Consider the following 27728-nt stretch of genomic DNA (forward strand, 5'->3'; position numbering starts at 1 on the left):
TAATGATGTTTTGTTTATGTAGAGGAAAGAAATACAACTTTTTCTCAGGACCACTTCTCCAACTACAAAAGATCTTCTTTCGTTGTTTCTTCTTTTGTGTTTTCTTGCTCACTTTTTTATTTTGTGGTGGTGAACATATACGTGCTAAAGATATATACACGATTACCATTTCGGCTTCATAAATAAATATTCTATGTAGAGTAATCTCTGACCACTTACATTAATTGCAACAGTTAACTCTGTCACACACCATTATATTCTTAAATTTCCTTAGTTTGATGATTGTTTAGTACCGAAGTTTGTTCTCCTGTCTGCATCTTAGTTACCTAAGATTTAAAAGTAGTACTACTTGTAATCATGATTATCTTGGACGAAAACCTACTAATAATGAGTTCAACCCACCGTAACTGTGATGTCTTTCGGGTAAATATTACTTACTGTATGAGAAAAACGACGACGACTCCGATCCTGTTCAAGAATTTAAATGATTTAAGTTGCCTATCTTCACTACCTTCTAAAAGTTACTCCATGTTAAACAACTAATTAATTTTGCACCGGGATCCAGGATTTAAACTTTATGGGTTCAATTCTTAGCATTGAACCCTTATATTTTTAAACCGATGGCTTCAGGCTTATCATTTGTTATAATTTTAGTGAAATTTTCCACATAAGTTTATGTTACGTACGCGTCGAAAGTTGGATTCAGATGAACCCCGACGCTGCTACTTTACATCCGCCCCTGCCAACGAGGGGCGTAGCTAGTCTACGTAAAACTCAGTAGCTTTGGCTTAAACTTAGTATTTCGTTAAAAAATTCACTTAATATGTATAAATAATTTATCCAGAACCCAATAAGTCGTCTTTTCTATAATCAAGAATGAATAAGCTTAAATTCCTAACTCCGGTTTTTTTAGTCCGAGATACCTGCCAATGAATTATTTGTAAATCATGACCAATAGTAGAAGTAGTTGACACAGTTCCCTTAATTATTTGCTTTAAAGCATACCATGAAATCTGATCATACATATCTAAGCCTAACAGGAGTAACAAACAAACAAAGACATTCCATACCCTACATCACCCTTATTAGCTTCCCATTGAGTCTCTCCCTTCAAGTTCAACATCAACTTTTGAACTACTACCACTGTTTTTTCACCATGGGAGACATATTCAAATGTTAGTGATTTCAACTTTTAAAAGTTCTTAGGACTGAAATCGTAAAAGGCAGGTAGTCTGAGGCATCCCGTATTCACGCATGCGTACTTTAAGAGGTGTAATATAGACAGTCTACTCATTAGCAAGTATTAATGACTGTTTTTACGGCTCGAAACCGTGACGTACAAGTCACACAGAGATAATTTTTTCCTTCAATTTTTTTTAAAATTTTTTTACACATATATCTTTTGTGTCGAAAAATATACATTTAGTTGTACGCATTATCAGAAGGCTCCATCTACCTCTGCTAACCAGCACTACCAAGTACCAATCCAGCACCACAAACCAAAGGAAAACAACCCACCATTATAATCAACATATACTTCCATTTTCCCTCCCATATATCTTCATCTATACAAATTATCAAACCACTCAACTTCCAACTTCCCCTCATTCTCAAAGCAATATAATGTCCCTTAACTGTTTCTTCTTCTCCTTCTTTATTGTTCTTTACATCAGCAATCTAACTGTATTACCTGCCTATCCGGTTTTACCCGAACCCGACCCAACTGAGTTGGATCCTCAAATACTCTCACCTTCCCCTTCACCACCATCAACAATTCCAGCTTTCCCGGAGCAGTCAAACATTGATAGTTGTCCTCTGGACATGCCAGAAGAGCTTTACAAAGGGATAAGATCAGCGTGCAGGTCCAATGATCATTCGGGTCAAATAAACCCGACCCGTTGTTGCCCTGTTCTCGCTGCATGGCTTTACTCGGCCTACTCAAGAACCGCACTTCACAAAGCCATTGCTAAATTCCCACAGTACTCAACGTCTGTTAACATGCCTGTGCTCCCTGATGATTCTGAGACATGTGTGAACTCTTTTGGAAAGGCTTTGGAAAACAGAGGTATTGAGTTGGTGAAGCCAAATGAGACTTGTGATGTTGTTTATTGTTACTGTGGCATTAGGCTGCATCCACTTAGCTGCCCAGAAGCTTTCTTTGTGAATTCGCGAAGAGAATTGGTTGGTGGTGAGAGGGTGAACAGATTGGAGACAGAGTGTTTGAGCAGTAATGGATATTCTGGTCTTGCTGATTGCTCCAAGTGCTTGAATAGTCTTTATTTGGTAAGTTTGTAGCTATTTGTGTTCTTGACTGAGTGATACTGATACGGATGTTACATTCTTGATTGGATTTAACTTATATACGCCGATAGTGTCAACTTATTGTACCAAGAAACCTTTCTTATGGTTACCTTCATTTAACTTAGGATTTAATGATGGGGCAAAACCTAGTTTTGTAGAAGAAAACAAGATTATGTCTTCTTAGGGGTGATTGGGGCCTAACCGGATTCGGGGCTGAACGGGAAGGGTTAGAGGGTAAGTGGTTAGGCTGTTCAAAATGGCGCCATGTGTCCTTAGGAATGGGTCTGTTAGATATAGAAATATTAAAATGGGTAACGACAACGAATAGTATAACGAGGATACCTATAACTAATTTCCGATAGTACAAGGGCATATCTAGCCCTATTGTCAATCGATAAATTAATCAATCATACTTCAATCCAGAACTAGTTGACTCGTTAATTATATGAGTCCTGACATTTTGAAAATTCGTTATAGTTTGATTATTTTTTTGGAAACAGCCTCTCTGCCCTTTCAGGGTGGGTAGAGTTAAGGCCGCGTACATCCTACCCTCCCCAGATCCCACTTGTAGTGTTGTTGTTATCATAATTTGATTATTTTTATGTGAACATCAATCTGCCGTAACCCTCATCCTTGGGTAATAAGAAAAAGGGAAGCCCGGTGCACTAAGCTCCCGCTATGCGCGGGGTCCGGGGAAGGGCCGGACCACAAGGGTCTATTGTACACAACCTTACCCTGCATTTCCGCAAGAGGCTGTTTCCACCACAATAGATAAAATAATACTAATAAAAGTAGAAGAGAAATGAGGCATTTAGTGTTTGCTCAACCACAATATCTTCTATAGCTAATGATCACCAACGAGAGCCTACACTAACCACACTCTTCCCTATCAGGCATTTTTTATAAGGTTAACACATTCGTAAGTTAGGACTGTGATTCATTAAATTGTACTTGGACACTTCCATTTCGTCATGCATCAGCTTTGTGCTTTGCTTTGATGTAGGCAACCAATTGATAAACTATAATCAAATGATTGCAGCGAAAGTCATTGGTTGATTACAATAGCATTAAGCATCTTCTTTTCCGGTTATTAAAATAAGCTTGTGTGTTAACTTGTTTTTGTAATTTCCTGTTCTCCCTGATAAGAATGTGATGTGATACATAGGGCTTAGAGGAAGTCAAGTACTTGGCTCATATCTATTTTTATGTTGCTTAAATAAAACCAAACTATAGATTTTCTGCGGTGCCTATCATGATATTCGGAAGCAACTACAATTATCTCCTCCTGCTTAAAGAAGAATAAGAAAAAGCAAAATGAGAGTGGTGTTGTTATGATCACTCCTTCTGCAGACCTTGCAGCACTAATTCTTCAGGAAGTTTCATCTGTAATTAAGTAATCTTACACAATGAGTCATCTCCAGAGCACTGGCTGATGTGAATATATCATTTAAGTATCAATTTTTGTTTCAAGTTTGTGTCTGCACTAGACATAGAAGATAGGTGATTAGTATATCTAAGGGCTCAGGATTAGTAAATATCACCAGCAGTTTGTCTTAGGTAGTCAAACCAGCAGACAATAACTAATTTTAATTTAAATCTCCGGGAGATCAGTCATTTTAAGGTTAGTGTTCTACTCATGACTTATGTATGTGGAGATATTCTTCCTCTAAATTCTTTCTTAGTCCTGCGCAGTGGTGTAAATGTAAGCAAAACTGAGGCTGAAAAAAGAAAAAGAAAAGAAAAGTATTAAGTCTCATTTGAAATACTGGAGCATGTTGAACTTCATCTACTGAATGAATTTTAAGATGGTTTTCTTGATCATTAGATAAAAGGAAAAGAAATATGAAAAAAAGTTACCTTAGCAGATACTTGGCTGGATCGTCTGTGTTTGTTGAGTTGGAGGGAGGTGATTCAGACCTCTGACCATAACCTTTTGCAGTAGTTATTGCCCTGTGTTCCGGTCAGTTGTTTCCTCTGATTACTTTTGCCATTAATCTTGTAATTTGCATTTATCTTGGAGGTCAACAAACTCATACAATTTTATTTGCCATATTACAAGCATGAAGTGTATCTATTTGTTAGTTAGAATAGTTTCCAGCTAACGGCTGAGCATGTCGTGTATGAATAACTAAGTTTTGCACCATCAAGTGAATAATTTTTTGTTTATTCTCTATTAAGTTGAAATATATCTGCAGCTTAGTGACAGCAAATTGGAAAATACAACCATAACAAAGGATAGAAGTAGAAAAATGCACAGCAGGGATTGCCAAATGATGGGTTTAACTTGGCTTCTCAACAAAAATACATCTGGTTATATTCATACAGTTTCTGCTGTTTTAAGGGCTTTAATGACGAGCAAAGATGGTTCTGATCCTCAGTCATGCACGCTTAGCAGTGACGGCTTGCCACTTGCAGTCGACTCATCAGAGATCAACGATCAATCTTATGCAACTTCTTTTCTGGCATTGGTTTATTGTTATCTCATACCATTTGTTTTGGCATGCATAAACTTCATAGCATTCTTTTCATAACATTAGTTGATCTCCAAAGACTTGTACTCACGGGTTCAAGCCGTGGAAGCAACCACTAATGCTTGTATTAGGGTAGCCTGTCTACATCACGCCCTTTGGGATACGGCCCTTCCTCGGACCCTACGTGAATGCAAAATACTTTATGCACCTGGCTACCCTTTGCCTCCTAAGACTTGTACTCAGAAATGTACTTGCTGTTCAAATGTCATCTCAAAGTAAATCCATTACTCTGTATTCATTGATTCGTGAAATTGTAATTATTTTGGTTGTTGAAAGACCTGCAGAAAAGAATGAAGCTGTCATTCTATGTACTCTAGCTAGGCTTCTAGTCGTTTATTTTTGTTTGTCAAGTGTATAAAATCCAGGCGGCTAAAGGTAATACAGTTTTACTGCTCTTTCTGCAATTGGGCATCAGTAGATTCAAGAACAAGAACAACAAAAAAAAACTCAGTGTAGTCCCATAAAGTGGTGATAAAGGTAAAGGGGTTATTTCCGATAGACTCCGGCTCAAAAAAAACATGAAAAAGAAACAGAAACAATAAGTAGTAACAACAACAAGCAAAGGTGATAGATTAATAGAACCGAAGGAAACATATCAGTAGATTCAAGGTGCTATAAAATTGGGTCTTTCTCCACCTTACCTTATCTGTTCAATATGTAATGAAAACGATCTAAGGTTATGGCTATCTAACATTCCTATGTATTCTTCAATTAAAATTGACTAACTAATTTATTTAGCTTATTGGTTGACAGAGTTAATATCGCTCATAAGAATTTGTCGAGTTCTTACTCGCCTATTCAAGCTAACCTAACGCCTTTATGTCTATGGAATTAGAACTAACAAGAACGCATTTATAATTCCTGTACATCAACCAAGCAAGACAATTAGGTTCAAGAACTTGCTCTATTCAATCCTATGTGCAATATAGAATTCTCACTTTCGAGTTCAATTCTAGATTCGTAGATAGTATTCAATTGGTGATCAAACAATCAAATAATTAAGCATAGGATTGAATAAATAAACTAATATGATAAATCAAGAAACAAAAATCAATATTCGAATAATAATAGTCACGAAAGAACCACAATCTTAGTACGTGAAGTTTATGTTAGATCTCACTAAATTTCAATGATGCAAAATAACTAATTACTCTTTATGTGCAGGAAAAGATTCTGAGCAATAAAATGGAGGAAATAAATCCAACGAAAAAGGAAAGAGAAGCGGACAAATCAATAAAGGAAGATGGCAAAATCAATTAAGAGAGATATTATAGGAAGGATCTAAATCAAAGGAGATTACGGACACGAAATCATCCGCTAAAGATTCTCCCACATAATGACGTCAATCGAAGGCATCAATCAAGGGATTTGGCAACGGGAATATTCTCTTATTTAAGGAAAAAATCACTCAAGCCCGCGAGTCAAGACAAGTCAGCAGAAGAATCAATCTCGGGAAGAATCAATCTACGAATCCGTCTGAATACAACTCTCTTGGGTTCACAATCTCTCAAAAAGATGTACAAGACTTGAAGGCCTCGAGAAGTATAAATACCTACTGCAGTAGCTTTGGAATGATATACTTTGATCAAACCAACTTCAATCTCTTTGTTCTACTTCAAACAAAATACTGTAGTCTGCTTTAGATTCCTTGTGTAACAAAGAAGAGAAGAGAGAGAAAGAGAGAAAAGAACACTGGTGAGGCATTGTATCAATTATAGAGAGAAGAACGAGTGACATAAGCTATTGGTGTATAACAATATCAACTCATATGTACTAAGCTACTTCATACTTGAATGAATCCGAACTAGTATAAAAACATACCATGTCATTTACTTTCTGCAATTTATCTTTTACATTCTATTTCTGAAAAGTCCAGTTGACTAGAACTCAAATTAGTAGGCTACCTCGAAAAAGAAAAGAAAAATTATAATTCACCCCCCCTCTTGCACTTTCAATTGGTATCAAAGTCGGTCTCACACTTTTGCTTAACCGCTTGTGAGAAAATATCATGGCCAATCAAATAACTGTTGGAGCACTCTTTCAAGAGGGAACGTCACAAGTCAGGCCACCATACTTCAATGGATAACACTTTTCTCACTGAAAAGTGCGAATGGAAGTCTATGCAAAATCTTATGATGTGAAAGTATGGCGTGTTATCAAAAAGGAAAACTATCCACTACCAGCAGCAACTCTACAACTCGCTGATCCTGAAGATATAAATGAATACATAGACGAACAAATGGCGGCCGTTCATGTAACGACCCGACCGGTCGTTTTACTTTCTAGAACCCAGTTTCTCTAAATAAAACTCCCCGTATGTTCTTTTACTATTTTTATGACTTGCGGAGAGGGTTAGTTCGGAATTTGGAAGAGTTCGGGTTAAAATCGGAATACTTGGTTCCTTAAGGTTGGCCAAAAAGGTTAAGTTTTACTTCGGTCAACGTTTTGAGTAAACGACCTCGGAATCGGGATTTGATGGTTCCAATAAGTTCTTATGATAATTTTGGACTTGGGCGTATATTCAGATCGGGTTTTGGATGACCCAGGAGCATTTCGAAGCCTAATAGTGAAAGATGGCTCTTTGAAGGTTTTAAGGTTCTTTAAATTTGATTTGGAGTAGGTTTTGATGTTATCGAGGTCAAATTGGGATTTCGAGATCGGAAATTATTCCGTATGGTGATTTAAGACTTTCCCACAAAATTTGGTGTCATTCTGAGTAGTCTAAGTATGATTCGGCGCGTTCGGAGCGATTTGGAAACTTGAAGTTCATAACATGATTCGATTTGGTTTTGGGGTGTAATTCTTGGTTTTGTTATTGTTTTATGCGTTTCGAGAGTTCGAGCAGGTTCGTATCATATTTATGGACTTGCTGGTGCATTTAGACGGGGTCCCAAGTGGCTCGGGGGTATTTCGGACTGCCCGGAGCTAAGCTAGGAAAAACCAAAAATTCCAGTTCTAGTTTCCTTCTTTGCGAACGCAGAAGGACCCACGCGTTCGCGATGAAGGATTTGGGCAGTGGGGCAATTTTTCCTTCGCGTTCGCGATAAAGGGGTCGCATTCGCGGAGCCTTGAGGTCCCAGGCCTACGCGTTCGCGAAGGCCCCATTGCGTTCGCGTAGAAGGAAGGGAATCGGGGAGGGTCAATGCCAATTTCACTTCGCGTTCGCGAAGATGCCCTCACGTTCACGTAGGTGCCCTCGCGTTCGCGTAGGGCAGGGCCGGTACGTGTCACGACCCAAATTAACCCTCCGTAAGGTGTCATGACGGCACCTAGTCTTTACGACTAGGTAAGCCTAATATTACGAAAAATGAAAAGAAAACATAATATTTTAAAGATAAACAACATATTGTGAATAACCAAAAGTAGTACCACTCGGCATATACAAAATAATTTTTCAAGACCCGGAATATCACTAAATCACAAGCTGCTATAATCTATGTAGCTCTATACAAAAGTTTGAAGATAACAAAGAAAGTCTCTAGGCGAGGGAGTAGAAGGGGACTCCGAGGATCTGCGGACGCAAGCAGAAGTACCTTGAAGTCTCCTAGAATCAGCAGCACGCACTAACCCGGAGGCTGATAGCTCGCACCTGGATCTGCACACGAAAACATGTGCAGGAAAGGGCATGAGTACACCATAATGATACCCAGTAAGTGCCAAGCCTAACCTCGGTCGAGTAGTGACGAGGTCAGGTCAAGGCCCTACCGGAGTAAATATAATAAATTAAACAGTAAAATATATAAGTAAAGTTTACGGTAACACAGTTAAAGAAATTCTCGAAAATTTAACAGTTAAGGGAGCTCTCGGCTCAGAACAAGGTAGACACAATGGGGAATCTCCCGGGATACCATCCCGTAGTTCCGAATGAATATGCAGTACATGAAAATCTCCTGGAATACGTCCGTAGTCCTAAAGTAAATATGCAGTGCTGGGGGATCTCCTGGAATACGCCCGTAGTCCCAAAATAAATATGCACGACAGGGGGATCTCCCGGAATACATCCGTAGTCCCAATTTAAATATGCAACACAAGATGAAATGACAGGTATGGCATCGAGTTATACAATTTATACTGAACACAGATAAGGAAAGTAGGGACTTAACTAAGCATGGCGCACACAATGTCAAATAGGCAGTTAAAACACGTAAGCATGCTTCTATGGTCTAAGTTTAACAATTAAACGTATTAGTGCAATTTAATAAGGAAAAACAGTTTATGATTTAGAAAGAAAAACGGGATTTATGCAATAATAGCCAGTGTACGTACTTGTTATCTCACGTACACGGCGCCCACACATCAATTAATATCAAACATCTTAAGGGAAAGTCCCGAACACAAGATTAGGCAAGCCACTTACCTCGAACCGCTCAAATCAACTTGATATCACGTACTTGCCACGAGTATCCGACTCCAAATGGCCCAAATCTATTCAAATTAATTACATAATGTAAATATAACTACAAGTAATTAATTTAGCTAATTAATTCGAAGCTAAAGCATGAAATTAGTAAAAATGCCCAAAAAGTCTCCCCTGACCCACATCTCGGAATTGGGTAAAAATTACAAATTATGAACCCTCATTCACTCACGAGTTCATTCGAACAAAAATCATCTAAATCCGACGTCAAATTCCCATTCAAATCTCAGATTTTCAATTGGGGAACCTTTTCCCCTATTTCCAAACTTCTACCCTCAATTTCCTTAATTAGACGAGGAAAACAACAATAGATTAATGTATTATGATCAAAATAGAGTTAGAATTAGTTAATCAATAGTTCTCCTCCAAAATCCCTCAAGGAATTATCTCCCACCGAGCTCTAAATCGAATTTTGTGTTATGAAATTTCAAACCCTCGAAATCCTCTTTTCTGCCCAGTGATTTCCGCACTTGCGCGCATGGGGCCGCATATGCGGAAAAAATCATCGCAGGTGCGAAGGTCACTTATCTGAGCTGGGGCCGCATCTGCGGGCAATTCCTCGCACCTGCGGATACCGCACCTGCGGTCCAAATTGGCGCATCCGTGCAATTCACTAAGGCAGCCAGGCTCCGCACCTGCGCCCACGCCTCGCACCTGCGGGCTCGCAGGTGCTGTCAAACTTGCGCACCTGCGCTCCATCACCATCCCTACCAGTTCTGCATCTGCGCACTTCCTCCGTACCAACGGCTCTAGCACCTGCTGCCTCCCTTCCGTAGGTGCGAAAACACCAGAACCAGCAAAGGTACCAGATTTTTCCTAAGTCGAATTTCATTCCGTTAAGCATCCGAAACACACCCGAGGCCCTCGGGACCTCAACCAAACCTACCAACCAATCCTATAACACCATACGAACTTAGTCGAGCCTTCAAACCACATCGAACAACACCAAAATCATGAATTAAGCACGGATTTAAGCCTAAGAATTTAAAATTTTCCAAATTCTACAAACGACGCCGAACCACATCAAAAATAGTTCGAATGACCTCAAATTTTACACACAGGTCACAATTGACACTACGAACCTACAGCCACTTTCGGAATTCCATTCCGAGCTCGATATCAAAATTTCCACTATCGGCCGAAATCGCCGAAAAACTAACTTTTACCAATGCAAGCCTAAATCTACTGCAGACCTCCAAAACACATTCCGGACGCGCTCCTAACCCTAAAATCACTCAACAGAGCTAACAAAGTCGACAGAATTCCATTTCGGATCCGTCTTCACATAGTTCCAACTGCGGTCCAAACTCTAAGGCTTAAACTCACAACTAGGGACCAAGTGTCCCAAAACTCTCTGAATTCCATAACCAATCACTCCGGCAAGTCTAAACAGCGGAAACATACATGGGGAAATTAGTTATTAGGGGATCAGGGCTCTAATTTTCAAAATGATCGGCCGGGTCGTTACATCTTCCCCCTCTTAAAACAATCGTTCGTCTTCGAACGAGTATAAAGACATACCTGAAACTGTGAAAAGATGAGGGTACTGTCTGCGCATATCTTGCTCGGTCTCCCAAGTCGCCTCCTCGACCGGCTGACCCCTCCACTAGACCTTTACTGAAGCAATATTCTGGCTTCTCAACATAAGATAGATCCTTGTCCAACTGGACTGAGCTAAAATCCAATACATGAGTCGGATCACCGTGATACTTCCGGAGCATAGACACGTGGAATACTGGGTGAACTCCTGCTAGGTTGGTAGGCAAGGCAAGCTCATAAGAAACCTCCCCAACTCGCCGCAATATCTCAAAAGGACCAATTAACCTCGGGCTTAGGTTGCCCTTCTTCCCGAACCTCATGACGCCCTTCATAGGCGATACCCGAAGCAAGACCTGCTCACCAACCATAAATGCCAAATCACGAACCTTCCGGTCTGCAGAACTCTTCTGCCTGGACTGGGTTGTGCGAAGTCTCTCCTGGATCACCTTCACCTTATCCAGTGCATCCTGGACCAAGTTTGTACCCAACAATCGGGCCTCGCCCGGCTCAAACCATCCCACTAGGGACCGACACCGCCTACCATACAAAGCCTCATACGGTGCCATCTGAATGCTGGACTGGTAACTGTTGTTGTAAGCGAACTCTGCAAGTGGCAAGTATTGGTCCCATGACCCTCTGAACTCCATCAAACAGGCATGGAGCATATCCTCAAGAATCTGAATCATGCGCTCGGACTGCCCGTCCGTCTGAGGGTGAAAGGCTGTGCTCAGCTCCACCCTAGTACCCAACTCCTGCTGTACGGCTCTCCAAAATCGTGATGTGAACTGTGTACCTCTGTCTGAAATGATGGATACTGGAATACCATGAAGGTGGACAATCTCTCTGATATAAATCTCAGCCAACCTCTCAGAAGAATAAGTGGTCAACATTGGAATAAAATGAGCTGACTTGGTCAGCCGATCCACGATCACCCAAATAGCATCGAACTTTCTCAAAGTCCGTAGAAGTCCAACTACAAAGTCCATGGTGATCCGCTCCCACTTCCACTATGGGATCTCTAACCTCTGAAGTAATCTACCTGGTCTCTGGTGCTCACATTTGACCTGCTGACAGTTGAGACACTTGGCCACAAACCCAACTATATCCTTCTTCATCCTTCTCCACCAGTAGTGCTGTCTCAAATCCTGGTACATCTTCGCGGCACCGGGATGAATGAAGTACCGTGAGCTGTGGGCTTCCTCGAGAATCAACTCCCGAAGCCTATCTACATTGGGCACACAGATCCGGCCCTGCATCCTCATCACACCATCATCACCAATAGTCACATCTCTGGCATCACCTCGTCGAGCCCTGTCCTGAAGAACTAGAAGATGAGGATCATCATACTGGCGCTCCCTGATACGGTCATAAATAGAAGACTGAGCAACCACACAAGCTAATACCCGGCTTAGCTCTAAAATATCCAATCTCATGAACTGGCTGGCTAAGGCCTGAACATCCAAGGCTAAGGGCCTCTCAGCTGCTGGAAGATATGCCAAACTCCCCAAACTCTCTGCCCCGACGATTTAAGGCATCGGCCACTACATTGGCCTTCCCCGGGTGGTACAATATAGTGATATCATAGTCTTTAAGTAGCTCCAACCACCTCCGCTGATGCAAATTAAGGTCCTTCTTCCCGAGTAAGTGCTGCAAACTCCGGTGATCAGTGTAGATCTCACAAGAAACACCATACAAATAATGACGCCAGATCTTCAGGGCGTGAACAATAGCTACTAACTCGAGATCATGAACCGGATAATTCTTCTCATGCACCTTCAACTGTCTAGACGCGTAGGCAATCACCCTACCGCCCTGTATCAATACCGCTCCAAGGACAATCCTTGAGGCTTCACAATAGACAGTGTAGGACCCCGAACCTGTAGGCAATACTAATACTGGGGCTGTAGTCAAAGCTGTCTTGAGCTTATGAAAGCTCTTCTCACACTCCTCGGTCCACCTGAACGGAGCACCCTTCTGGGTCAGCCTGGTCATAGGAAGTGGATGAAAATTCCTCCACAAAGCGATGGTAATACCCCACCAAACCAAGGAAACTGCGGATCTCCATAGCTGATGACGGTCTAGGCCAACTCTGCACTGCCTCCACCTTCTTCGGATCTACCTTGATCCCATCACAAGACACTACGTGGCCCAAGAATGCCACTGAATCAAGCCAGAATTTACACTTAGAAAATTTTGCGTACAACCTCTTCTCCCTCAAAGTCTGAAGCACGGTCCTCAGGTGCTGCTCATGATCTTCCCGAGACTGGGAATATACCAGGATGTCATCAATAAACACAATGACGAAGGAATCAAGATAAGTCCGGAACACACTGTGCATCAAATGCATAAAGGCTGCTGAGGCATTAGTCAGCCCAAATGACATGACAAGAAACTCATAGTGACTATATCTGGTCCTGAAAGCAGTCTTCGGGATATCCGGCTCCTGAATCTTCAACTGATGATAGCCAGAACGCAAGTCAATCTTGGAAAACACCCTGGCACCCTATAAATGATCAAATAAATCATCGATGCGAGGCAAAGGATACCTGTTCTTCACTGTAACCTTGTTCAACTGCCGGTAATCAATACACATACGCATAGAACAATCCTTCTTCTTCATAAATAAGACCGGAGCACCCCAAGATGATACACTGGGCCTGATGAAACCCTTATCAAGCAGCTCCTGCAACTGCTCCTTCAACTCCTTCAACTCAGGAGGAGCCATACGGTAAGGAGGAATAGATATGGGCTGAGTGCCCGGCAACAAATCAATGCCGAAATCAATATCTCTATCGGGCGGCATACCCGGAAGATCAGCTGGAAACACATCAGGGAAGTCCCTCACTACTGGGACTGACTCAACTGTAGGGGTATCAATACTGACATCTCTCACATATGCCAAATACGCATCACACCCCTTCTCAACCATTCGCTAAGCCTTAAGAAATGAAATGACCCTACGGGGAGTATACTATAAGGTACCTCTCCACTCTAATCTCGGCAAGCCTGACATAGCCAGCGTCACGATCTTAGCGTGACAATCAAGAATAACATAATGGGGCGACAACCAGTCTATCCCCAAGATAACATCAAAATCTACCATACTGAGTAATAATAAATCGGCTCTGATCTCAAAACCACTAAGAGTAATAAAACACGACCGATATACGCGGTCCACAATGATAGAATCTCCCATAGGAGTAGATACATGAACAGGGGAACTCAAAGAATTCCGAGATATCCCCAAATGTGGAGCAAAATAAGAAGACACATATGAATACGTAGAGCCTGGGTCAAATAATACTGATGCATCCCTATGACACACATGGACGATACCTGTGATGACTGAATCTGAAGCGGCGGCCTTTGAATGGGCTGGAAGGGCATAGTACCTGGCCTGGCCTCCCCCTCTAGGGCGATCTCTACCTCCCCGACCTCCACCTCGAGCTGCCTAAGAAGGTGGAGTAGCAGCTGGGGCTGGAAGAATGGCTGGAGGACCCAATGGAGCACGTGGAGGCTGATATGTCTGTGGAGGTGAACCCCTCCTGGCTCTGGGGCAATCTCTAACCATGTGATAAGTGTCACCACACTCAAAACAACCCCTCAGAGGACGCGACGGCTGAGACTAACTCGGGCCTGGCCTGCTGGACTGGCCGGTAATAGCACCTCGAGTAGGAGGCATACTGGATACTACAGTGCATAATAGGGCTCCTGAGGTCTTGGAGGAGCTGGAACACCGCTGGCTGCTGGAAGAGCTAAATGAACAGGGTGACTCACAAAACCCCTACCATAGCGTGCTGCTGGTGCACGAGATCCTGAATAATGACCAGTCTCTCGAGACCTCTTGGCCTCTCTCTCTCCTCTCTGTCCCGGGTGAACATGCCCTTCACTCTCCTGGCAATGCTCATTGCCTGCTGATAAGTGATGTCCATCTCCAACTCCCTGGCCATACTGGTCTAAATGCTGGGGTGGAGTCCCTCAATGAAGCGACAGACCCTCTCTCTGACTATAGCAACCAGAGCCGGTGCACGGCGAGCTAACTCACTGAAATGGACTGCATACTCCGACATAGTCATAACACCCTAACACAGCTGCTCAAACTCTACGCGCCAAGCATCCCTGAGGCTCTGAGGAACATACTCACGCAAGAACATCTCTAAAAACTGAGTCCAAGTGTGTGAGGCTGCCTCGTCCGGACTACTCAGCTCATAGGCACGCCACCACTGATATGTCGCTCCCCTCAGCTGGAAAGCGGTGAAAGAAACCCCACTTGTCTCCACAATGCTCATAGTGCGGAGAATACGATGACACTCCTCAAGAAAACCCAGAGCATCATCTGAAGCTAGTTCACTGAAAGTAGGTGAGTGGTACTTCTTGTACCTCTCAAGTTTGAGCTACTCTACCTCAGAAGTAGCTACCCTAGTCTCATGCTGAACCGGAGCCACTGAGGGCATAAGAATATACTCTGGGGCCTGATCAACCTGGACCCTCTGCTCAGGAGTGCGGGCTGCGAGATTCTGTGCCCCTTTCCCGACTTGAGATGTAGCGGGAGCTATCGGAAATAGTCCAGCCTGAGCCAGAGTGCTGAACATGTTCATGAACTGAGCTAAAGCCTCCTGGAGGGCTGGAGTAGCAATAGGGAATTTTGGTGCTGGCCCTCCAGCTGGAGCTGCTGGGGGCTCCTCTGACGCAGTTCTCGTAGGTGCTCGGGCGGCATCGCGTGGTCGTCCTCTACCCTGACCCCGACCTCTGGCGGCTCTGACAGGGGGCTTGGGTGCCTAATCGTCGGTCCTCCCGGTACGGGTCCTCACCATCTGTGAGAAAGAATAGAATAGAGTTTTAGAATTTTGATGTCAATAACTCGCACGACAAGGAAATCAAAGGAATATGATTGTTCTTAACAGTTACATAGCCTCCCGAAGATAAGTACGGACGTCTCCGCACCGATCCGCGAGACTCTAATAAACCGGCTTGTGACTCGCGACTCCTATGAACCTAGTGCTCTGATACCAACTTGTCACGACCTAAATTAACCCTCCGTAAGGTGTCGTAATGGCACCTAGTCTTTACGACTAGGTAAGCCTAATTTACAAAAAATTTAAAGAAAGCACAATATTTTAAAGATAAACAAAATATTGTGAATAACCAAAAGTAGTGCCACTCGACATATACAAAATAATTTCCCAAGACCCGGAATATCACTAAGTCACAAGCTGCTATAATATATGTAGCTCTGTACAAAAGTTTGAAGATAACAAAGAAAATCTCTAGGCGAGGGAGTAGAAGAGGACTCCGACGATCTGCGGACGCAAGCAGAAGTACCTTGAAGTCTCCTAGAATCAGCAGCACGCACTAACCCCGAGGCTGGTAGCTCGCACCTGGATCTGCACACGAAAACATGTGCAGGAAAGGCATGAGTACACCACAATGGTACCCAGTAAGTGCCAAGCCTAACCTCGATCGAGTAGTGACGAGGTCAGGTCAAGGCCCTATTGGAGTAAATATAATAAATTAAACAGTAAAAGATATAAGTAAAGTTTACGGCAACATAGTTAAAGCAATTCTCGAAAATTTAACAGTTAAGGGAGCTCTCGGCTCAGAACAGGGTAGACACAATGGGGAATCTCCCGGGATACCGTCCTGTAGTTCCGAATGAATATGCAGTACATGGGGATCTCCCGAAATATGTCCGTAGTCCCAAAGTAAATATGCACTGCTGGGGGATCTCCCGAAATACGTCCGTAGTCCCAAAATAAATATGCACGACAGGGGGATCTCTCGGAATACGTCCGTAGTCCCAATTTAAATATGCAACACAAGATGAAATGACATGTATGGCATCGAGTTATACAATTTATACTGAACACAGATAAGGAAAGTAGGGACTTAACTAAGCATGGAGCACACAATGTCAAATAGGCAGTTAAAACATGTAAGCATGCTTCTATGGTCTAAGTTTAATAATTAAACGTATTAGTGCAATTTAATAAGGAATAACAGTTTATGATTTAGAAAGGAAAATAGGATTTATGCAATAATAGCCTGTGTACGTACTCGTCACCTCACGTACACGACGCCCACACATCAATTAATATCAAACATCCTAAGGGAAAGTCCCCAACACAAGATTAGGCAAGCCACTTACCTCGAACCGCTCAAATCAACTCGATATCACGTTCTTGCCACGACTATCCGACTCCAAATGGCCTGAATCTATTCAAATTAATTACATAATGTAAATATAACTACAAGTAACTAATTTAGCTAATTAATTCGAAGCTAAAGCATCAAATTAGGAAAAACGCCCAAAAAGTCTCCCCTGGCCCACGTCTCGGAATCGGGTAAAAATTACAAATTATGAACACCCATTCACTCACAAGTTTATTCAAACAAAAATCATCTAAATCCGACGTCAAATTCCCATTCAAATCTCAGATTTTCAATTGGGGAACCTTTTCCCCTATTTCCAAACTTCTACCCTCAATTTCCTTAATTAGACGAGGAAAACAACAATAGATTAATATATTATGATCAAAATAGAGTTAGAATTAGTTACCCAATAGTTCTCCTTCAAAATCCCTCGAGAAATCGACTCCCACCGAGCTCTAAATCGAATTTTGTGTTATGAAATTTCAAACCCTCGAAATCCTCTTTTCAACCCAGCGATTTCCGCACCTGCGCGCATGGGGCCGCATCTGCGGAAAAAATTATCGCAGGTGCGAAGGTCACTTATCCGAGCTGGGGCCGCATCTGCGGGCAATTCCTCGCACCTGCGGATACCGCACCTGCGGTCCAAATCAGCACATCTGCGCAATTCACTAAGGCAGCCAGGCTCCGCACCTGTGCCCATACCTCGCACCTGCAGGCTCGCAGGTGTGGTCAAATTTGCGCACCTGCGCTCCATCACCATCCCCACCAGTTCTGCATCTGCGCACTTCCTCCGCACCAGCGGCTCTCGCACCTGCTGCCTCCCTTTCGTAGGTGCGAAAACACCAGAACCAGCAAAGGTACCAGATTTTTTCTAAGTCCAATTTCATTCCGTTAAGCATCCGAAACACACCCGAGGCTCCCGGGACCTCAACCAAACCTACCAACCAATCCTATAACACCATACAAACTTAGTCGAGCTTTAAACCACATTGAACAACACCAAAATCATGAATTAAGCACGGTTTCAAACCTAAGAATTTAAAATTTTCCAAATTCTACAAACGACGCCGAACCACATCAAATCTAGTTCGAATGACCTCAAATTTTACACACAGGTCACAATTGACACTATGAACCTACAGCCACTTTCGGAATTCCATTCTGAGCTCGATATCAAAATTTCCACTATCGGCTGAAATCGCCGAAAAACTAACTTTTGCCAATTCATGCCTAAATCTACTACAGACCTCCAAAATATATTTCGGATGCGCCCCAAAATCACTCAACAGAGCTAACGGAGTTGACAAAATTTCATTCCGAATCCGTCGTCCTATAGTTCCGACTACGGTCCAAACTCTAAGGCTTAAACTCACAACTAAGGACTCAGTGTCCCAAAGCTCTCTGAATTCCATAACCAATCACTCCGGCAAGTCTCAATAGCGGAAACAAACATGGGGAAAATAGTTATTAGGGGATGAGGGCTCTAATTCTCAAAACGACCGACCGGGTCGTTACAGTACTCCTCCGCGTTCGTGAGGCCCTGTTTGTATTTGCGTAGGCCAAGCTTTTCTGGGCCTGGCCATTTACCTTCACGAACGCGAGGCCTGTTCCGCGTTCGCAAAGAAGGTGGCAGATGGGCAGGTTAAAAATTGAGACTTTGGAGATTTATTGTACTCTTGGGCGATTTTGGAGCCTATTGGGTTCATTTATTGTACTCTTGGGCGATTTTGGAGCTTCAAAAGGGGGGATTTAAACATAGCTATTGAGGGTAAGTAATTTCCACCTAATGTAGTTTAATACATAGATTATGGGTAGATTTTAACAAGTAAATTTGTGAAAATTATGAGTTTAGATGAAAAACCTAGGTTTTTGATAAAAATGGGATTTAACCACGAAAATGGTTATGGAATTTAGTGAAAATCATATATTTTAGTTCATAAGGTTATGGGTAACAACTTTCTTCAAATATTTTCGGAATCCGGACACGTGGGCACGAGGGTGAATTTAGGAATTCTTCAATTAGGGTTGGGAAATCACTTTAATAGTTATGATATGAACGTTTGAACATGTATTGAGTATTTTATATAACATTTGACTAGTTTTGAGTCGTTTGGCACCGAGTTGAGGGTTTAAAGCACATTTGTGGACCGGAAAGTAAGCTTTAAGACGAGGTAAGTCTCTTTTCTAACCTTGTAAGAGGGAATTAACTCCATAGGTAAATTGAATTAATATGTGCTTCTATTTGTGGGGGCTACGTACGCACGAGATGATGAGAGTTCATACGTAGCTAGTAATTATGCTTATGTACTGGTAGTTTAGGACCCAAATCATGTTATACTTGTGATGTTTGCACCCTACTTGTAATTTAAGTGCCTAAACCATATTGGAACTTGATAAAGGAATTGTAAAAGGCCGAATTTCATTTACTTGAGTTTTGGACGGATTACTTGACCGTTAATGAGAATTGGTGTCATTAGCCTCTTAATAATCTTTGAATCGGTTGTTTAAAAATTATTTTCTCTTCTTGTGGAGCGGGCCGAATGCCTCGGTATTAGAATAGATACATCTATAGTTTGTGCCGTTCGACCCTCGGCAATGCGCAATTTATATATTTGTATGTTGGATCGGGCCGTACGACCTCGACATAATTCGTTCGTAATAATTCTTGGAGCCCAATTGTAATTGATATTGTTTCATTGGCTTGAGAGATTAATTTGTTAAATGATGGAAATTAATTTGGGATTTACTATTAGTGAAAGAATTATTTATTTATTTCTTGTTATTGAGTTTTCAACTATATTTCTATAATCCATGCTTAATTATAATGTCGGTATTTATTGTTAGCCCATAGTAAGTGTCGAAGTCGACCCCTTGTCACTACTTCTTCGAGGTTAGACTAGATACTTACTGGGTACATGTTGTTTATGTACTTACGCTACACTTCTGCACTAATCGTGCAGGATCTGAGACAGGTGCATCTGGCTATCAATCCGGCGCGCATCCTTGATTTCTTCGAGACTTAGCGGTGAGCTGCCTTCCGAGCCCGTTCCGCAGCACCCAAAGTCTTCCTTTTGTTTTTACTTTTTGTCTATTTCACTTCAGAGAGTAGTGTAGTATTTTTATATATTCTACTAGTAGCTCATACACTTGTGACATGTGGTCTTGGAGATCATGCTTAGTAGACACATGATGATTTTTGGATATTTACTCATCTCATTTGCTCTTAAAATTATTTATCTCTCATTTTATTTAAACTTTTATTTCCTATTTATGCACTAAATAAAAATCAGCTATTTCCAAAATGTTAAAAGAAACAATCACATGGTTAGTTCACTGTTGGCTTGCCTAGCGGTAACGTTGGGCGCCATCACGACCTATAGGAGGAATTGGGTCGTGACAATATGGTATTAGAGCACTAGGTTCACGTAGGTCTCACAAGTTATGAGCAAGCCTAATAGAGTCTTGTGGATCGGTGTGGAGACATCCGTACTTATCTTCGAGAGGCTATAGGGTGTTAGGAAACTACTCTTTCTTCATATCATATCATGAAGTTGATGTTATGCTAAGTATTTTTCTCTTATTCTCTCACATATGGTGAGAACACGCACGGCGGATGTTCCAAACCCGGGAGGAGCTACTCCCCCTGTTGCTAGAGGCCGAGGCAGAGACCGGGGGAGGGCACCGGCCCGAGGTAGGGGACGAGGTTTTATGGTCGTAATGTGGGCTAAGGGGCGGGTAGGATATATTTAGGAATAGTGATTCACCCTCCTAAGCACTTTAACACATCACATAATCAACTTTATGCATAAATTCTCTCAATCCAACTCCAACTTCACAAATGATATCACCCCAAAAAATATTCCCTTTTTCTTTAAGCACTATCAACATTTACACTCCACTATCAAAAACGAGATATTTATTCATCTACATTCTTTTTCTTTTTTCTTTTTTTTAACTATTTTTTCTTTTTCAATTTCCGGTAATGGTGTATTATTTTACAAAACAAGTGCACCCTTCTTTCTTTTATTGGTTCCACTCAAAAGCCACCCCACACTTAGTCCCTTCTTACTTCTTTTAGCGCCCATTTCACAATTAAAGTGCTTTAAGAGGTAAAAGGATCAAAACAATGTCAATTAAGAACAAAAAGGGTATAGTCTTGTAATGTGGGTACCAAATAAAAGTCTATAGGATCAAAATGGTTAACTAGGGATAAATTTTATTCATGATAAGAAATAAAGCTAAAAAAGATCAAAGAAAGCCTAAAATCATTTTTCAAACCGAGCATCACCAAAACTTTCGCTTCAACTCACATATCGGGCAAGTTGTAGACACAAGTACAATACATAGACTACACAAAAACCTCACCACACATGGCACATTACTTACTAAGGATGGTCATATTTCAACTCTCAAAAATTTCAAGTATTCACATAGCCACGAGATATCAAGCATTAAGCACAAAGTGAACATAAGTCAAGTAAATGAGACATAAGCGTAATAAGACATGCTATCCAATTTAACAAGGCATCATGGACAATTTAACGTGTCACGACCCAATTTTGTACTAGGTCGAGACTACACCTAACACCGCCGTTAGGCAAGCCCACAAGTGAAACTACTATTTACTTATCCCTTTTCAACATATTTTTAATTGCATTAAATTTCATGCAAACGTGATAAGTCTTTTTAAACAAAATATCGACATCATAAGTACATAATATGCGGTGATAGAAATGGCAAGTACAACAGTACATAAGTGCTACAAATCCCCAAAACCCAGTGTCACAAGTACTTGAGCAATCCAGAGAATATACAAACTACTAAAACTATTGTCCGAAAGTAATAGACATGAATAGTAAATAAGATGGAAGGAGATTCCGGTGCTGCAGATCGTAGCAAGGCAAGCGGATCACCCCTAAGTCTCCGTAGATGATCGGCTATGCGCCCGCGTGACCACTGGTAGAACCTGTCTCAATACCTGCACATCAGTGTAGAAGTGTAGCGTGAGTACAAGGAACAACGCGTACCCAGTAAATATCTATTCTAACCTCGAAGAAATAGTGACGAGGGGTCGACTTGACACTTACTAGAGGTCAATAATAATAATAATAAAAGTGCATAAAGTAAACATGTTGAGCATACAACATGTATCATTTAGACAAATAAAAGCAACTACAATAAATATATCAGGAGTCTGTAACACATCACCAACATCTCATAATTGGCCGTGAAGGAACTAACTCAATTATCCAAACTAGAACCCATTTCGATTATTAAGCACGAAGTTGCTGAGGCGAACGGACCAATCCCATAAGAATAGTGGTACTCAGTACTGTCGAGGCGAATGGCTCGATCCCATAAGAATAGTGTTACCATCATACTACCTAGGCGAACTGCCCAATCCCATAAGAGTAGTGTTACCATACTGCTGAGGCGAACCACCCGATCCCATAAAAGTGGTGTTACCATACTTCCTAGGTGAATGGCCTGATCCCAGAAGAGTGGTGTTACCATACTGTCGAGGCGAACAACCCGATCCCATAAGAGTAGAGAAGTTTACCTCGCTCGCGGAAGTACTTGCGAGACGAGAAGATATGGACATTTCATAGTTATTAAGTGTTCCTCAATTTTCCGAAATAAGAAGGCTAAGACGATAATTGCAAATTTAGATCCCTAGTATCTGCTCTATTCAAGATGGTTAATATTTATGATAAACACAACAGTACAATTAAAAGCATGATGTGGATCTAAGTCTACCCGAACATATCATGGAATATAGCTATGCATGGACTCTCATCACCTCGTGTGTACGTAGCTCCCCACACAATAATGCGCAACAAAGATACACGTAAGGGGATGAGTTCTCTCTTATAAGGTTAGGCAAGAGACTTATCTCGTTCCCAAGCTCACTTCCGGTCTACTAATTCGCTCTAAAAGCCCCAAGTCGATGCCGAACAATCCGAAACTAGTCAAATATTATATAATCTAATCAATATGTACTCAAAAGTTCATAATTTATCCATTAGAGTAATTGCCCAACCCAAATTAGAAGATTCTTAAAATTCACCCCCGGGCCCACATGCCCGGATTCCGAAAATGTTCGAAGATAAATATCACCGATAGCCTTACGAAGTCAAATATATAATTTTTTCTTAATTCCATAACCAATTTTGTGGTAAAATCTAATTTTTACCAAACCTTAGGTTTTTCACAAATCTCCCAAGTTTTCATAATTTTCCCATGTTTAATCTACCTAAAGTCTGCATAAATAACTTAAAGATGGGTGGGAGTTACTTACCTTCGGATGTTGATGAGAATCCCCCTCTAAAGTGCTCTCAAATCTCCCAAGACTAAATGAAAATGTGAGGAAAAAGGTCTAAGTCCCATAATTAACGCCCTTGCACCAGTCGCATCTGGTTCACAAATGCGACAAAAGCATCGCAATTGCGAAGTCTGAGCATTTCTGCCAAGATCGTATTTGCTAAAACAAGCTTTGCAAATGCGAAGTGGGGCAGATCGCAAAAACGAAGGAAAAGCTTGCAAATGAGAGTCCTGCCTCGCAATGCTTCATCGCAATTTTAAAGCCCACCTCACAAATGCGAACAAAACCTCGCATTTGCAATAACTGAGGCACCATAAAAATAAAACCGAGAAAAACGGAAGTCCTTCCACCCCTCCGAACGCGTCCGAAACTCACCCGAGCCCTTGAGGCTCCACACCAAACACCCACACAAGTCTAAAAATATCATACAACACAAAAATAACATCTAGAATCATGAATCGGACGCTAAAATGCATGTATTAAATCATGAAACTCAAAAACTTCTAAAACTACTTCCGTGCATCCGATTCCTATCAAATCAACTCGGAATGACGCCAAATTTTGCGTGCAAGCCTTAAATCACCATACGGAAGTATTCCCATGCTCAAAATCCCTAATGGGCCTCTATAACACCAAAGTCCACTCCAAACCAAACTTAAAGAACTTGAAAAACCCTCAATGCCAGCTTTTAATATTAAGCATTAAAACGCTCGTGGGTCATCCGAAATCCGATCCGAACACACGCCTAAGTCCAAAATTATCATACAAACCTATTGGGGCCGTCAAATCTTAGTTCTGAGGTCGTTTACTCAAAACATTGACTCAAGTCAAACTTAACTATTATAGGTTACTCTTAAGAAACTAAGTGTTTCGATTTCAACCCGAACCCTTCCAAACCCGAACTAACCATACCCACAAGTCATAAGACAATAGAAGAACATATGGAGAGTTTTAATTAGGGGAACGAGGATCTAAAAAGCAAAAGGACCGGTCGGGTCGTTACATTCTCTACCTCTTAAATAAATGTTCATCCTCGAAGGGGTCTAGAATCATACCTGGAGTGCTGAATAAGTGTGGATATCTGTTCTGCATGTCCTCCTCATCCTCCTAAGTTGCTTCCTCGACTAGTTGACCCCTCCACTGGACCTTCACCTCATCTATCTTCTTGGACCTCTACTGGCGAACCTGCCTATCAATAATGGCAACTGGCTTCTCTTCATAACCCAAACTCTTATCTAGCTGAACCGTGTTGTAATCTAGCATGTGCTATTTTTCGGCATGATACCTCCGGAGCATAGACATATGGAAGACTGGATGAACTCCCGATAGACTGGGAGGCCAAGCAAGCTCATAAGCAACCTCCACAACTCACCGCAACACCTCAAATAGGCCAATAAACCTTTGGCTCAGCTTGCCCTTCTTCCCGAACCTCATGATCCCCTTCATCGGAGAATTTCAAGAGGACCTTCTCGCCCACCATAAATGATAGATCATGCGCCTTTTGATCCGCGTAAATCTTCTGTCTAGACTGTGCTGTGCGAAGTCGCTCCTGAATCAACTTTACCTTTTCCAAGGCATCTCTCACCAAATCAGTACCATATAACTTAGCCTCGCCGGGCTCAAATAATCCGATGGATGAATGACATCACTGACCATATAAAGCCTCAAATGGAGCCATCTCGATGCCGTACTGATAACTGTTGTTGTAAGCAAACTAGGCCATGGGCAAGAATCTATCCCACTGACCTCCGAAGTCAATGACACAAGCTCTGAGTATATCCTCAAGAATCTAAACTGACTGCCTGTTGGTCTACGGATGAAAAGCTATGCTGAGCTCTACCCGGGTACCCAACTCACTTTGTACTGCCCTCCAGAAATGCGAAGTAAACTGAGTGCCTCTATCTGATATGATGGAAACAGGTTGTAACGACCCGACCGATTGTTTTACTTTCTAGAACCCCGTTCCCCTAAATAAGACTTCCCGTACATGCTTTTATTATTTTATGACTTGCGGGGATGGTTAGTTCAGGATTTGGAAGGGTTCGGGTTAAAATCGAAACACTTAGTTCCTTAAGGTTGGCTTAAAAGGCCAAGTTTGACTTCGGTTAATATTTTGAGTAAATGACTTCGGAATTGGGATTTAGAGGTTCCAATAGGTTTGTATGATCATTTCGGACTTGGGCGTATGTTCGAATTGGGTTTTGGATGATCAGGGCGTGTTTCAGCGCCTAATAGTGAAAGTTGGTTTTTGAAGGTTTTAAAAAGTTCTTTAAATTTGGGTTGGAGCGGGTTTTAGTGTTATCGAGGCCCAAACGGAATTCCGAGATCGGAAATAGTTCCGCAATGTCATTTAAGACTTGCACGTAAAATTTGGTGTCATTCCTAGTAGTTTTATTATGTTTCGGCGCGTGATTCAATTGGTTTTGGGGTGCGATTCTTAGTTCGATTTCGAGAGTTCGAGCAAGTCGGTATCATGTTTCAAACTTATTGGTGACTTTGGATGGGGTCCCGAGGGGCTCGGGTGAGTTTCGGACCCCTCGGAGCTAAGTGTGAAAAACCAGAAAATTCCAGTTCTGGTTTCCTTCTTTGCGAACGCGGAAGGACTCTCGCGTTCGCGTAGAAGGAATTGGGGCTGGGGAATTTTGTGCTACGCATTTGAGATAACTAGTCCGCATTCATGAAGGTCTGGGACCTGTGACCTTCGCGTTCACGTGAGGCGACTCGCGTTCGCGTAGAGTACCCTGGGCTGGGCTTGGGCCGCTATTTGTTCTTCGCGTTCGCGGAGAAGCCCTCGCGTACGCGAAGGGTAGTCCAAGTCAGCCTCTGCGTTCGTGTTGACTTGATCGCGTTCGCGAAGAGTCGTCTCAGGGGCTTTAACCGTTTTCCTTTGCGAATGCTAGGTCCCTTCTGCGTTCGCGATGAAGGAGGGCAGTTGGACAGTAAGTTTAAAATCGGGACTTAGGCATTTTTGGGGCCATTTGTTTCACTCTTGGGCGATTAGAGAGCATTTAAGGGGTGGGGGGATTGCAACCTAGCCTTGTGAGGTAAGTAATTTCTACTTAATGTGAGTTTAATACATAGATTATGGGTAGTTTTTAACATGAAAATTTGTAAAAATCATGGGTTTAGATGAAAACCTAGGTTTTTATTAAAATGGGATTTTACCACGAAAATAATTATGGAACTTAGTGAAAATCATATATTTATGTTCCTAAGGTTATGGGTAACAACTTTCTTCAAAAATTTCCGGCATTCGGGCACGTGGGCCCGGGGGTGAATTTTAGGAATCTTGCATTTAGGGTTGGGTAATTGCTTTAATAATGGGGGTATGAACTTTTGAGCGTAAATTGATCAATTAATATAATGTTTGACTAGTTTGGAGTCATTTGGCACCAATTTTGGAGGATTGAGCACGTTCTTGGATAGGGGAGTGGGATTTGAGACGAGATAAGTCTCCTTTCTAACCTTGTAAGAGAGAAATTTTCTCATAGGCGAGTTAACTAATATACGTGACTATTTCTGTGTGTGTGTGGGGAGGGGGATACGTATGTACGAATTGACGAGAGTCCGTGCGTGACTACTATTTATGCTAAGTCTGGATAGTCTAGGACCCTCATCATGCCATACTTAAAATAATTGTGCCTTTACTTGTCAATTGAATTGCTTAAATCATAATTTCCAAAAATTGTAAGAGGATCCCAAAGGGATAAGCTTCACTTATTTGAGGGTATGAATCGAACACTTGACTGTTATTGAAAAACTTGTGTTTCTTTAAGTGTTTTCTATTAGTGGAGCGGGCCGAGCGCCTCGGCAGATTTAATAAATGCATCTATGGTTTGCGCCGTTCGACCCTCGACAGTGCACAATTTAAATATCGTTATGTTGGTTCGGGACGTACGTCCTCGGCATTGTTTGCGCATGAATATTTTGGGATTTTATACTCATAACTGATATTGCTCCAATATTTAAATGGAAGATAAATTTGGGATTTATAATTGTGAAAAAGGGTATTTGCCATCACTTACTGTTGAGTTTTAGTATATTTATTGTAATCTATGCTCAGTTAAAATTTTAAATTCATTATCATTAGCCTTAGTAAGTGTCAATTCGACCCCTCATCACTACTTCTTCGAGGTTAGGCGGGACACTTACTGGGTACATGTTAGTTTATGTACTCACGCTACACTTCTGCACTTAATTGTGCAGGATCTGAGGCAGGTGCATCTGGATATCCATCCGACGCGCATTCTTGATCTGGGTTCGAGATTCTACGGTGAGCTGCCCTTCCGAGTCGTTCAACAGCATGCCGGAGTCCCTCTTTTATTTTGTCTCTGTCTATTCCCTTTCAGGCAGTAGGATAGATATCTTTTGTATATTCTACTAAGTTTCCCATATACTTGTGACACTAGATCTTGACACGTATTAGTAGACTTGTGATTTGTTTTGGGGGTTTTGTTCTTAAGGTTGT

At 41.8% G+C, this 27728-nt stretch overlaps 1 protein-coding gene across 1 annotated transcript; it reads left to right on the forward strand.

Moving 5' to 3' along the window:
* Positions 1-1401: 1401 nt before the first annotated feature.
* LOC104104629 (uncharacterized GPI-anchored protein At4g28100-like) lies at positions 1402-5077 on the forward strand. Its single transcript, XM_009612766.4, has 2 exons — positions 1402-2283; positions 4497-5077. The coding sequence occupies exons 1-2, from the start codon at positions 1624-1626 to the stop codon at positions 4830-4832; spliced, it is 996 nt and encodes a 331-aa protein (XP_009611061.1). The 5' UTR covers positions 1402-1623; the 3' UTR covers positions 4833-5077.
* Positions 5078-27728: the final 22651 nt, after the last annotated feature.

The sequence above is a fragment of the Nicotiana tomentosiformis genome, chromosome 6, assembly GCF_000390325.3.
Source record: "Nicotiana tomentosiformis chromosome 6, ASM39032v3, whole genome shotgun sequence".
Lineage (NCBI taxonomy): Eukaryota > Viridiplantae > Streptophyta > Magnoliopsida > Solanales > Solanaceae > Nicotiana > Nicotiana tomentosiformis.